Source organism: Gadus chalcogrammus, chromosome 16 (assembly GCF_026213295.1).
Source record: "Gadus chalcogrammus isolate NIFS_2021 chromosome 16, NIFS_Gcha_1.0, whole genome shotgun sequence".
Taxonomy (NCBI): domain Eukaryota; kingdom Metazoa; phylum Chordata; class Actinopteri; order Gadiformes; family Gadidae; genus Gadus; species Gadus chalcogrammus.
Window position 1 is genome coordinate 15,740,702 of NC_079427.1, and position 14,872 is coordinate 15,755,573.

At 45.1% G+C, this 14,872-nt stretch overlaps 1 protein-coding gene across 6 annotated transcripts in view; it reads right to left on the minus strand.

Annotated features, from left to right (window-relative positions):
• Nucleotides 1-1,759: 1,759 nt before the first annotated feature.
• limk1a (LIM domain kinase 1a) overlaps nt 1,760-14,872 on the minus strand; it is a 42,069-nt gene continuing 28,956 nt past the window's right edge. For all 6 annotated transcript variants that reach the window (XM_056611116.1, XM_056611117.1, XM_056611121.1 and 3 more), the window contains 12 exons: nt 13,872-14,081; nt 13,063-13,168; nt 12,343-12,527; nt 11,800-11,986; nt 11,108-11,194; nt 10,105-10,236; nt 9,669-9,728; nt 9,048-9,113; nt 7,170-7,329; nt 6,586-6,641; nt 5,930-6,087; nt 1,760-5,612 (listed from right to left, as the gene is read on the minus strand). In XM_056611116.1, coding sequence (XP_056467091.1) covers nt 5,417-5,612; nt 5,930-6,087; nt 6,586-6,641; nt 7,170-7,329; nt 9,048-9,113; nt 9,669-9,728; nt 10,105-10,236; nt 11,108-11,194; nt 11,800-11,986; nt 12,343-12,527; nt 13,063-13,168; nt 13,872-14,081 — 1,603 coding nt within the window. In that variant the 3' untranslated portion in view covers nt 1,760-5,416. The remainder of the gene's footprint in view (nt 5,613-5,929; nt 6,088-6,585; nt 6,642-7,169; nt 7,330-9,047; nt 9,114-9,668; nt 9,729-10,104; nt 10,237-11,107; nt 11,195-11,799; nt 11,987-12,342; nt 12,528-13,062; nt 13,169-13,871; nt 14,082-14,872) is intronic.

The window sequence follows — 14,872 nt, forward strand, 5'->3', positions numbered from 1 at the left end:
TGTTCGACCACAAATTAGGGTGATAAGATATTGCCAAAATGCAGGGAAGTCGATGAGTGCAATATAGTAGTGGATAGTCTGCACCATGTGGTGGTGTGTTAACGTGAATAAAATGTGTGTATTACTGAATATCAGGATTCATTCCCTTGAGACTTTGTTTGTTTACGTTATCACTATACATCTGACCATTGAAAGACTGACTATTGGAAGATGTTCACCAAAATAAATGCTTCTTCCTTTTACTACTTTGTTATCACCTCAATGGGAGGTTGGAGAAACCAGAGATGACACCAAAGACAGACGAAATGATCAAGATAGGTAAAAAAGGACTTGACCTCAGTATATTCCCTGCATGGCGCAGATCTCCTGAAACCCAGTTAGTTCCCAGTGTTTGCTTTCTCCTGCTCTCTGGGTCTTCACACAACCATCCTGCATCCCCCCCACCCATCACGGGACCAGTGTTGATGAGCCAGATGTGTGACTGGAATTGGAAACACTGTTACAATCCTCCCGCAAATTTCCCTAGATCAGATGGCTTTATAGATCAGGCAGGACAGATGAACTATAGAACCTATAGTGTCACTTTCCCCCCAAAAAAATACATTTTCCGTCCACGCTCATAGGAAACCGGACCGAAACGCTGCTTATCAACAAAAAAAAAACGCGTTTCACTTAGCCAAGGGCAAACACTGACTGGCATGGCAAACAGAGATAATGCGTTTCACAACTGCTCTCAAGTAAACAAGCAACAGCATTTTACCCAATCCCTGAGGATCTCTGCATCCAGTGCAGCCACTGATGTATCTGCATCACTAGCAATCAATCTGGGCTTCTCCAAAAATAGTGTGTGGCAAGACAACATCATTCTTGAATGTTATGTTATGTTATTTGACATTTGACGGACAAATGGCGCTCTCATCCGCCCTGTGAAGGGAGACAAAAGTAAATAAGAGCCAGTAAAGCAAAAATAAATACGAGCACTTCTGATGATTCATTTGACAGCCATAAGAAATAATCTAAATAAACTGACTCAGTGGTAGAGTCACGTCATTTTAAATCAAGTTTTTTCCACAAAGCTGGTCGATGCTCCGCATCCCAGTCGACGCTACGCGACTCATGGCAAAGGACGGACTCGGTCGTGCGCAATAGTGCATGCATTGCACGGACCGCGTCTGGCTGGCACTCAGATGGGTAATTTAACGTTGTTGACAGTCGGGATCCAGCAAATAATAGGCCTACCGTGCACACATAAACATTAGTCTACTCACCGTGGTTGAACATTGAAGCTCGAAACCGGTTGGTTGGAGTCATATTTTCCATGATTCCAAAGTTTTTTCACCCCAGCACTCAACGCAGTGATTTCAATCACAAGCCGATTGAATTATATATTCCTGAAATGTAGATTCCCCCAAAAAACTAGACAACGTATCACAGTGGCACATACAAGCTTGCACCCTACAGCGTTAGGACAAGCTGTCTCTCTCTCGTTCATCTAGTTTACAGCGTAACAACCACGCACTGCGTATAATGTGGGAAGCTTTTAAACAGTGCACCGTTTTGGAAGCCAGCCTCCTGCCAGACCGGTGACGTCACGGGGCCCAATCTGCAACAGGAATGAAAACAATCGCACATGGTTTGAGACGGTGGTCATGTGACCACTACGCCTGTCAAACACGTCGACCCAGACCACGACAATCCCAGCAGGTGGGGCTTGTGGACAGCGAGACGTGTTAAAGATTCACAACAAACGAACCTCGGAGAAGTGTGTGGAGAAACACTGATTTTTGCAGTTGTTTAACAGGTTTTTGGTTGAGAATTAGATTAATCTCAAAGATCTTATTAGTAGCAGATGTTGATATCCCTACTCATATGCTTATTACACTCAATAAGAAAATACCATACATCAAATCACTGGTTATCATCCATGATACATATGATTTGACACTGTTCTTGATCCTACTTTTAGCCATAGTATTAAGCTATGGATGGCTGCCGTATCTGCTTTGTGTCTACTTATAAATATCCACATGCAAACCCTTCCAAGCTATCTATATATCTTATTGACTTTGAGGGTATTTTCATCATAACAGCCATCATCTTAAAGACCCTTTTTATTTGAGTTATTCACCAAATAAAAGTGGCATATGTCAGTCTGATGGTGTCCAACGTTAATGTAATTCCTTCAAAGCCCATGCAAATGGCTTTCTAAGATTGAAAGAGCATGTCTTCCACACTAAATAGAAAGGAACACAGGTGGTTATAGTTTCAGAAGCAACATGTTTATTTAGGCTGCGACAAAGATCACTCGGCTCCTCATCTCAGTCAAAATGTTCACGTTCAGGAATAAAGTGCAGAGTTTTCACAGCTTGTGTAAAAATTAAATAAAACCATCAATGGATTATAATCCTAAATATATCAAAACTGACAATGGTACATCTGGAAAATATAAATATGATAAGAAACAAGAAGAGATCTCATTAAAACACAGCCGTCAGCATGGATATTCAACTGTTTGAATCAAGTTTGCACTTTATGATACAAAGGGTGATTTTTTTTCAAATGAAAACGTTTATAAGAGTCGTTGGCAAGGCTAGCTTAAAACAAAGGCACAGCATTGTTCAGAGGTAACGATCTTTTGCAAATAAGTGCTGCGGTGACATTTCCCATGATCAACACATCCACACACACACACACGCGCAACAGGTGTAGGGCAGGCCGCTGAGCATGGCTTCAGAACAGAGACACACACACTAACACAGCCCCTCATTAACATACCCAATCTAGAAAAACATCAGGTCAATTTGCCCCGAAAATAGGCTTCTATTTTGGTGTCTTGATTTATATAACCTTGAACTTGTTTCTGTCTGTAACGATACTGTGATCGTACAATACTGTTCTTGTTGTTGTTGTTTACGTGTTGTTAGTTTGTTATAAGCGATGTATGCTATGTTGACTGAAATGTTAAGAAGTAGCTCCAGAGAATACAGCCATGAGCTAAGAGAACAGAGAGCAAGGGGTCAAAGCTGAGAGGCGATGGGTGCCCGTGTAGGTGACTGTCTATCGGGTGCTAGTGGTAGTGGTTAAAGCCCTGTTGGACATCACATCGAGAGAAGGTATTAACACACAGGATAGTATTCACAATAGGACTGTAGGCAGCAGGCAACACTGGGATCAACCATCTTCTTTGATAGCAAAGATCAGCCGGGAATCTGACTTCATTGTGTGTGAGGATAACTTAGAGAACAGATTGGATTTGGTTTCCATAGAGGTAAGGCAATTTCATTTTTTTCTTTTACAAAATACGATTACTGTTTACTCGTGGTGCAATCACCATGAGTTGAAATTAGTATTAAACTATATGGTAGCATTGCATTGACAATCAATGCTACGTCTTAATCAATAGATTCAAAAGCAGACATTGGACATAGTATCGGATCATCATTTTGTTTTGTTTAGAAGAAAGTGTTTCCCCAGAAACCAATTCCACAGTTGTAAAGGCTCCGTCAGTGGATTTGTTACATTTGCATTCGTTAACCTAACCTGAACCGTCTTTGCCAATCTTTATCACAATTAGCCCAAGAGAGAGAAATAAAAAAACATGGCTACAACCAGCCATCGGGTAATAGTGCAAAACAAAGAACTTGTAAGTAGTAAATCTGTACAATGACTTCGGTCGCGCTTTATAAAAACAGAAGCTGTGTTTAAGCATGTTTTGTTTTGTTGTCTTTTTTTCATTTTCGTCCTAACTTTTTCATTCTTTCATTTTCATTCTTCATTTTCTTTTTCAAAGTTGCTTGGTTTAGTAGCAGAAGGGAGCTTCTCAAGCAAGTACACCATGCAGCACATACAAACGTAGCAGGATTCCAAAGATGTGATGAGATGCATGAAATGCAGCATGTTAAGGTGAGAGTAAGACGTGACAGTGGAACAGATTCATATTGGAGGAGTGCGGCGGAGCGGATATAAGCGACGCACCCCGGCGTATAAAAGGGGGGGGGTTTACATGTAGGCATTTGGAGATTTACAGCCAGCCATTATTGGATAAGTGGACCGTCCAAGGGTGAGCATCACAAGAGGGGAGACAAACACATTTAAACAGACCGCAGACACAATGTTTAAATTAACCTTCTGTACAATCATGACCTCAGAATCATGACCAGAGCATTATTAAGTTTGATTGTACTTGGAGGACATTGTTGACCAGTTTACTTTGTCGTTCTAATTAACTCTCTTGTTCAGAGAAGGAGTGGGAAGTCGATCATAACTTAACAATGGTAAGACGATATACATTTTTTATGATTTTGAAGGTTTTGACGAAATGTGACGCGCTTTAGTTTCCACTGTATCATGAGATCCTGCTGTCACCACTGTGACCAAGAAAACCAACAAACTTGTCTTCTTTTCAATTAAAACATGTTTTTTTTATCTCCATAATTCTAGCTGGTCGCCGAATAAAAATATGGCAATGCAGCATACGTATATAAAATATGTCTGTACATTTAGATTATTTAAAAACATTTACAATGCCACTCTATATTTACAGGACTGGTATGAGATTTGGAAACAAGATTTCACCGCAACATGAGAGATAAGTCGCCAGCTTCCATTGCATTGTACCGGGTTCAGGGAAAGGAGTTACCTTGAATTTAAGTCAGTGCTACTCAACTTTAGCACAGGGGACTGTGAGGACATACATTCAGGCCTAATATGGCAGTCTACTGGAACTAACCATGTAACCCTATTCCAAAAGTCAGGAATAGAGAAAGGATTGGTATCATTTACCATTGTCCTTATTTTTAGAAGCTTTTAGAAGCATTTTTAAAGCATTAAAGGGCTTGACTGTATCCTATTCGGGAAATGTGTATGGTCGATCTTTCTAATGTGAATGAATTCTACCTCCTTTCTATGATTCATTGTCTATACTCCTGTGATCCCTGGACAACTTACAATCTACTGGGGCCCCAACTAAGGTTCATCCTGTAGAAGTTTTTCAAAATGTTTATCTTTCCGGAACAAATAGCTTTTCAGAATCAAGTTATTTAGAATAAAATACGATGTACATACACTGACATTGAACCTGACACACTTATCTTATACACACACAGTTTTCCAACCATGGGGTCCGACTGCATATGATCCTGTTGCCGTTCCCCCTGTGAACGAGTCATCAATGGATGCCATGAAATTATGTCTCTGGAGTTGACCATGGATGTGGGCGCTACTTGCGTAGGTGGCTTTTCAGTTCCTAAATTCCCCCTGAGTCTATTCGTCTTGGTCTGAGACCAGATCTCGTAGGCCACCTGTGGCCGTCTGGACATGGCAGGATATTTACAATATACCTCCTTCTGTACGCATCCATCACATCTCCCTCGACCCGAGGACGTGTGCAGCTGTGGACCAAACCACCTCCCGCCTCCTATGTTCCCTCGACCTCCCCCTGGGCCTCCTCAGGCTGCTCTGGGTGGGTGGGCAGGCCGTTCTCTGAGTGCGTGACGCTGTGCTTGTCCCAGAAGGCCTTGTGTAGCTGCTCCAGCTCGGAGACCATAGGCAGGCCCATGTCCAGGTGCATCTTCAGGTTCTCCAACCACTCCTCCAGCTTGGGGAAAGCCGGCCTGGGAAGGTCAAGCAGAAGTCCTTTTAGAAAAATCGTGCAGTGTGTGAATGCTTTTATGTCGTCTCTGGTTTAACAGGAATATACGATCTGAGAACTATGACAGCAGCCAGACCCCGATCAAGCCTATTTCAGCTGCAATGCGTAAGCAATAGACATTCTGCTGTTTTTTTGCATACCATACATTTCTTCAAAGCCCACCAGCGAGAAACACCCAAACCAGGTTATCACCTGAACCCTGCTCTGCTTTTGAAGTTATGGTATCAGTTGTTTCCATGACCCCCTCGAAGGTACTGTACTGAAGGATGGAGGACTGACCGTTTATCTGCGTCGAGGTCACAGCAAATGGCGGCCAGGGGGAAGAAGGCAGGAGGACAGTTCCGGGGGCAGAAGTGCTCCAGGAAGCCAGAAACATTTAGACCAAAGTCCCCCGCTCTGGGCAGGAAGTCTGGGTCTGCGTTCACCCTCCCAATGATCTGGAGGAGACAGAGAGTTGTGTTGGCTTCGGAGATGGAACAAGTAAAAGCAGGCCAGGTTCTAAACAACCACTAGAACAAGAGTAGGAGGGGGAGAGAGTAGGAGAGTAGGTGTGGGAGAGAGTAGGAGTGGGAGACAGTAGGAGAGAAGGAGTAGGAGAGAAGTAGTGGGAGAGAGTAGGAGAGCAGGAGTGGGAGACAGTAGGAGAGAAGTCGAGGGAGGCAGTAGGAGACAGTAGAGGGAGGCAGTAGGAGACAGTAGAGGGAGGCAGTAGGAGACAGTAGAGGGAGGCAGTAGGAGACAGTAGAGGGAGGCAGTAGGAGACAGTAGAGGGAGGCAGTAGGAGACAGTAGAGGGAGGCAGTAGGAGACAGTAGAGGGAGGCAGTAGAAGACAGTAGAGGGAGGCAGTAGGAGACAGTAGGAGACGGTAGGAGTGGGACACACTAGTACAGTAGGAGTGTTTGAGTCGACCTTTGGAGCACTGGAGGAGACTCACCTCGCAGAGCATGATGCCAAATGAGAATATGTCCACTCTCTCGTCGTAGCTTTTCCCTGGAAGAGGATGAGAGGAAAAAGGATCATGTAAGTCTGCTGTTGAATTTAGCGCGTAGCTCCTAAAATAGAGGTCCTGGCAAATGTATGGATGGATGTTTCAAGAGGTGTGATAATATAGCTGGCAGCTCCTGTCAGAGTTTCCCCCAGGGGGAGGTGTAGTACTGTGGGTGGCTATACTCTCCACAGTGCTCTGTTCTGTGTGATGTAGTATATTCTGTAGACCAGACAACTTCCTGGTAAATGCAGGGCTGGGCAATATATTCATATACTAGCGACATTGTTATACAAGACTAGATATTATTACTTTTTATGATGTCATATAGCTGAAATGTTGTCCAATCTTTGCTTTAGCTGCTCCACCAGACTTCAAACTTCAACAAATAATGAACGCCTCTACCGACTTGTTAATTATCTAAAAAAAATATATACATCAATGTTATGAGCGAATGTCAACCCTCGATATCAGTATGTGTGACTACGACACGATATAACAAGCTTCATCACGCGAGGAGGACGAGAACGTACCGTGGATCATCTCAGGGGCCATCCAGTAGGGGTTGCCCACCACGGTGTACCTCTTCCTGCGGTCCTGCTTCTTCAGGCCGGCCTGCAGCAGCTTGTCCTGGTGCTTATCCTCCACCATGAGCCTGGCCAGGCCAAAGTCGGCCACCACCACCGTGTTGTCCTGCGCAGCGGCGAGAGAGAGACAGTGTCAGTCTTCAGAGAGAGAAGACACGCTGGAGCAGTGACGGAGATGTCGATAGGATGAGGGATAATGTCATGGTTGGGGGGGTTCCGCTCCCAGTCCAAAGGGTACTGGGTTTGATCCCCAATGTCGGCAGTCTACTCGTGTTCATCCTTGAGCAAGATGCTAAAATTGAGCCTCTCATATTGACGTGTATCTGATTTCAATATAAAACACGAAGACGGTGCGTTCAAGAGAGTCTGGGAAGTTGGCAGTTGCCCCAAATGAAGGAACTTGTGGGGAATGTATGAAGGAAATTAATGTTGGACTATATTCCTGTTGTGCAAGTATGAAGGAAATTAATGTTAGACTATATTCTTGTTGTGAAAGTACAAATGATATCAATGTAATACAATTGTCATGTTGTGCATCTTGGAATTACAGCTTGACTATGCTTAGTAACGCAATGTTCACACACACCAAAATACTTAATTTACCACAAAGAGGAACAGAGCACGTGACACACCAGCACCGCTGGAAGCGTGCTGCTAGACAACCTCGTGCAGAATGACATCTTCTCAGCTGATTGACAACCTGCTGCTGCTTTGTTTCAGCCTGCCTAAGTAGCTTTACCCCATATGATCTAATCACACAAAGCGCGCCGCGCCCCATACGACTACATTAGTTTGCTCTTTAAGGCACATCCCATAAAAAACAAACATTGCATCGTCTTTCTACCAGCAGACAATGTAGAAGGAGTATGTGCAAAATAATGCACCTGCACGTTGCACTTTAACTTAATAAAAGTTAATCAGAGAATAAAAAAAGAATAGTTTGAGGCAGGGCAATGGAGGGAGACTGGAATGTGATGCTGCCTGACATGGCAACAGTGCTGTAGTGTTTAACCTCAGGCATGTTGCTCTTTCCGCTAAAACAGCTTCACCTTGAAGTTTAATGAAAAAAGAACGTCGGCCTTAGCCTGTGTTTACAAAACAGTGTGGTAAGGGGCCCAGTCATCTGAACATCTTGTTCACATATCTATAGCTTTCTCTTCGTTTTTCCCTCGACCTCAGGAAGAGGCTGCTTTAGGAAGACATAGCCCAGGGCCAGGAGTGTGTGTGTGTGTGTGTGTGTGTGTGTGTGTGTGTGTGTGTGTGTGTGTGTGTGTGTGTGTGTGTGTGTGTGTGTGTGTATGTGTGTGCATGTGCACGCACATTTCAAGGGGGATTAACTTGCCATACTTGTCCCTAACAAAGCCCTTCTGTGTGTTTGTGTGGACAAGAATTTCCCCGCTTGTAGAGTTGTCACAGCACTGTCATCAGTGAGAGAACCTCACCATTGTTGCCCTGCCGTGCACATTGTATTAATCCGTGGAAAAACACAGCAGATGGGCGACACATCCAGGTACACAAACATACATGTGATCCGCTCAGAGGTACCTTGGCTACATGCCTAAACTAAGACCCTACAGGACCACATGTAATCCTTGTTCCTCTAGTAGAGTCATGCACACACCAACCACACACACACACACACACACACATTTCTCTAGTACAGACCCACACACACACACACAAACACACACAAACTTGCACGTTTCTCTAGTAGTCACACATTCATGTGTGAACGCACTTGTTTCTCTAGTAAGGTCACACACATGGGCACACACGCATATGCGCTCGCACACACACACAAACACACACTTAGAGAGAACTTACCTCTCGCACGAGACAATTGTGTGAGTTGAGGTCTCGGTGGATTATGTTCATGGAATGCAGATATGACTGAATAAAAAGAGAGAGAGAAAAGAAGAAAGAAGATTTAAATGCAAATCCAAAACTCGTGTGGAACAAGCGGTCATTGTTATGGCCCTTACAGCAGAAGCCCTTGCAACTGATAGCTTTGAAGCTGGGGTCAACCATTGACATGCAACACATTAATCACTGTGCTTTAACTCAAGTATGGCAATAAACTTCAGAACTAACAGTTTCAATAAAAAAATGGATATGGTTTCATAGCAAGTGTAATTTTGATAGTGGGTTGAAATCTACTGCAGATGGCATTGGCAATTCATAGTGTTGTAGTTAAATGAAATGACCACTAGAGGGCAATGTCTGTAAAGCCAGCGTTGTTATTTTGCTGCACTGCAGCTTTCTTTAGTTTCTTTCTTTAATATCTTTCATCCGTGAAAATAAATCCTTTCATTTAAACACATTGTTCCATTATCCTATCCATATCCTTTCCAAGATGTTATGGCTACCATCAGAATACACATCAGAAGCTAAATCAATGTCTCAGAGCCAAGCCAGGTGCTTGAAGCTGCTTCCTCCTGAGCTCACCATGCCAGCCGCTATGTCCTTGGCAAAGCTGACCCGCTTGTTCCACGGGAAGGTACTGTCCTGTGGGCACAGGAGATTAGACACATATAAATATATATATAAATACACAAATATAAAACCCATGTTATTACAAATACACTATAAATCTTTCCAGTAATCTCTTCATACTAGCTAATCCCTCCATACAGACACAAGCTGAGGTACTGTCTGCAGCCATGCTCCACTTCACACGTTTTAACAACACACACACACGCACGCACGCACGCACGCACACACACACACACACACACACACACACACACACACACACACACACACACACACACACACACACACACACACACACACACACACACACACACACACACACACACACACACACACACACACACACACACACACACACACAGCAGACGGAGAAGCCCCGCTCCCTCACCATCTCCATGATGAGCTCTCTCAGCGTGCCTCCCTTGATGTACTCAGCGATGAAGTTGAGTCTCTTGTCCTTATAGAGCACACCGATGAACTTGAGCACGTTTGGGTGCTCCAGACAGCGCATCACCTTCACCTGAAGCAACAGAAGGACCACACAGCTGGTTTACACAAAAGCCATTCAGTGGCACCACCTTGATGGGCGGCTCGGTGGATGCAAAGTGATCTCACTAATTGTGTTCAAACATTAGTATTTGTAAGGTTCAGAAACATGTTAATTTTTTCAAACAACACAATTATAAGCTATATACATCAGCACAGTTTTTCACCATTCCACAGATTTGACTAGGAGTATGCTGATAAGGAGCCGACTTGTAACAATTTCTGAGAGTGTTTGAGATGTTTGCACCTCGGCACAAAGGCAGGTTAGTCAGTAGAGGTTCCTAGGATAACCCAGCTCTTTTATTCAACACAGCGGGTAGGTGGAATTCAGTTACCAGCTTCGCTATAATAAAAGCAATACTAAGAATAATTCCTAGCGATAGTGAAAGTGACATTAATAAAGCCACTTATGTCTATGTCACAGAGTATTCTTCTGCCGTTCAAATGGGTTGTTATTAAAGTCCAGGGCTGAATGGTGGGAAATGTCCATGACTTAGAGCAAGGAAGGGAGTGGAAGAGATTGCTTTGAGGGTGTGGACACTTGATAAACGGCCCTGAACACTGCGGAGGAGGAAGCTGGTCATCGTCTACCCCTCTTCTGACCATGTCAACACACGCATAAACACAACACTTGAGCACGTACACAAACACTCACAGAACACAGAGCAGTGCACGCACACACTCCCACGTACAAACACACACATCTGACCAGTTCCTTCGCATGAAGGGCATATTGAACGAGAGGATAGTCATTCTCCCCGTGGGAATGTGGTTGTTCTATATTATTTTTGTCGGAATAAACCTTCAGGAAGGACGAATGCAATCTCTAGTCAATATTAGCTCACCTCCTTCAGGAATGTCCTTTGAGTCTCGTCGTCAAAGCGGATCAATTCTTTCATCACCATCACCTCCCCCGTCTCTCTGTGGGTCACCTGTGGGAAGTGCTGGTGTGTTAATAATACAGTTGTCCTATGCACTGATTTGACGTTCATCCATTTACTCACTATATCTTCATTCTATCTTCTACATATTCTACCGGATTATATTCCTGTTGCCTATTCATGATGAATTTTGCATATGCATGTATTAATTATATTTTTACAAGCATCTATTACTCTGATAACTTAGATTCATTTCTATCCTGGGTTCCCTCTCCCCCTCTCTCTTTTTCGTGCATTGTCAAAACTATTGCAATGCCTCCACCTAGTGGACATCAACGATATGATCTCATGACTGACGCCCATCGACACGCAGCCGTGCACTCCACATTCAGACTACACTGGCTGTTACGGGATGTAACCTTATGACCCAGTATCTGCAGCCATCCCTTGACCCTACTCCACATTTCATTGTGCGTTGCAAACAGAGGTTGGATAGAGGAATCGAAAGTGGGAGCGGTTGAGTGGACTTGCTGATGAGTTGATGTCTTTGTGTTTTTATGATTAGTATTTTCTTTCACGTTTTTCCTCGCCCCCCCCCCCCCCCCCCCCCCCATCGGACCAACATGGGGGATGGGGAAGGGGGTGTAGTCCCTTACCTTGATGGCCTGCCCGAAGCAGCCCTTCCCCAGCACCTCCCCGTGGATGAGGTCGGAGGGGCGGAAGATGCGGTGCATGCGGCTGGAGACCAGGCGCAGCGACTCAGACCGGTTGAAGTCCTTCCTCTGGGGGGAGGGGGAGTCGTTCTGGCTGGGGCCCGGGGACTTGTCGGTGCTTAGGCTCCGCCTGGAGGACAGAGAGGTGGGGGGGAAGGAAACATCAGAACAGGAGTATGAGATGGAAAGAGGGAAATACATAGAGGAAGCTCAATATTGCACGAGCAGTTAAAAGAAGTGAATAGGTGACTGAAATTCAAAATACTGTTCCAGTTAAGTATAAATGTCATTGTGTCCCAAAAAAATTATTCAACGGATTAATCATCAAGTATTCGTAATTCAAGTAAACTACTAGCAAAGGCAAAACCAAAAACCTGACTAACTCTGTACATTTCTCATCTCTTTCTCTTCAGTGTATCCTAATTCCCTCCCAAACACGAGCCCCCTGCTGACTCCACCTCCGGACCCTCGCTGTGCTCCTCTTACGTGATGACGCGGGACCGCAGCTGGCTGACGTCCGGGCGGGGGGCCTCGGTGACGGGCAGCATGGGCCCGGGCCCCGGGGCCCAGTCCTCGTCGGGGGGAGAGCATGGGCCCTGGCCGGGGCTGTGGGGGTCCCGCTCCAGGGTGAGCTGCAGCAGGCGACTGGTCTCCTGGATCAGCAGGTCGATCTGCCGGGGTGGTGGAGGAGGAGGAGGGGGAGGGGAGTGCTTGTGTGAATGGAGCTTTTAGAAAGGATTCATGTTCTTAATGGATCAGACTGAGGCCGCATTAGGCTCAATGAATAGGCTCGTATATCCCAGTGGCCAGGGCGGCTGTGGCCAGGTGGGCGTTTAACCCAATAGCTGGAAACTGAGTTAAGTTGAGTTAGGTTAAGTTAAGATCGATCGGCTCTCCAGGAGGAATTAGCTGAAGGGGGAAAGAGAGAAACGCTGTCCGTTGATGGATGAAGTTACCCCTCACACTAGTTTGATTATTGCTACTATTCAGCCATTGTTCAGTTAGCATGCATATGTTCCAAATAGGTTGATTTAGTTAATTAGTACCAACCAATTTAAAGAATACCCTAACAAACTGTTACTACTATTATTCATGTACGAAGATGCGGGGGTATAAACGTATTTTTTTTTAACAGTTATATTAAAACACAAATCAACTGTTTGAAAGAGATTTCCGCCTGTCTCAAAGTGAGCTCATAGGCCGTACCTCATCCAGAGGAACATTGTGGATCGGCGTCCCGTTGATCTCCAGTATTTTATCGCCCACATGGATGGAGTTCTTCACATCCGGGCTGATGCAGTCAGCATCCACTCTGGACGAGAGACAGAGGGATGGAGTGAAAGAGTGAAAGAGAGACAGAGAGAGAGAGAGAGAGAGAGAGAGAGAGAGACAGAGAGAGAGAGAGAGAGAGAGAGAGAGAGAGACAGAGAGAGAGAGAGAGAGAGAGAGAGAGAGAGAGAGAGAGAGAGAGAGAGAGAGAGAGAGAGAGAGACAGAGAGAGAGAGAGAGAGAGAGAAAGAGAGAGAGATAACGACAGTGAATGGGAGGATGATGTAATGTGATTCCCACTGAGTCTGAACAATAAAGACTTAACATCTTCTCAGCTGCCATCGCTCTTCAGGAGTCTCCCTGCTGTGCCAATAGATCCAGATCATTCCCATCGTTCCACCGCCTGCCGACTCTAATCGTTTTTATAACTGACTCATCCTTTCACTCCCTCGCCGATCCCTGCTAGTCATCAGATTGTTCACATTCACCTCTGTAACTGTAATCACACTCCCCCACCACAGTCCTATGTAGCATTCAGTCTGATCGGACACACACACACACACACACATTCCCAGACATGCCCCCACACTCACACATTCTCGCTCATGAAAGCACAAACACACACACACACACACACACACAAACACACACACACACACACAATCCAGACATCCCCCCCACACACAAATGCACCAGACACATCGCTACATGCTCACACACACACACACGCCTATGCACACACTTACTGGGAGACGCGGACAGTGGGCCCGTGCTCGGGGCTGTACGTGGGGCTGATTGGCCGGTCGATGGCCACAGAGAAGCCCCGCCCCCTGTGGCCATTGGTCCCCTGGGTGGAGGCGGGGATGGACACCAAGGTGACCGTGTGAGGGAGCCGCGAGCACGGAGACGCCGGCAAAGACACCGGAGTCACGATACTCTGGTAGTAACAAGGGCCGCTAAGGAGAGAGAGAGAGAGAGAGAGAGAGAGACAGAGAGAGAGAGAGAGAGAGAGAGAGAGAGAGAGAGAGAGAGAGAGAGAGAGAGAGAGAGAGAGAGAGAGAGAGAGAGAGACAGAGAGAGACAGAGAGAGAGAGAGAGAGAGAGAGAGAGAGAGACAGAGAGACAGAGAGACAGAGACAGAGAGACAGAGACAGAGAGAGAGAGATTGAAAAGTGAGAATAGGAAGAACAATGGCCATAGCAGAGAATGAGAGAGGGAGGAAGGAAAGAAAACAAGGAGGGGGAAAGGGACCATGGAGACAAGGGAACGAGTCATTTAAAATGTCAATGGTGCACAAATAACTAATCCTTGTCATTCCTGTGCCTTCATCAGACTTCATGTCTTCTGAGGGAGAATTAGACCTTGACTGACACATTATCATTTTAAATGATATTTGACAAATACTGAAGTAAAACAAAACAAATGTATTTTTTAGCGGCAGTAAATAAAGAGCTACAATTGTTAGTCCATCGCCGTTTTCCCACTTCCTCTCTGAGAATTGAGAGGACAAAGCAGGCCTTATTTGTATTCTGCAGCTTTTGTATGTATGACTCAGCAACAGAACATTTCCCAATGTAGCTGTCGCATTTCAATCTGAGACAAAGTGGCTTGAGATGACCAGGCACAACACAGACACAACACAGACACTAAGCAGACACACAATAAGACCTTAATGCAATGAGTCCTCGACTCACTGTGTGTGCAACAGTCTCCTGGAAACACTGCATGGTGGACATGATGGTCCCGA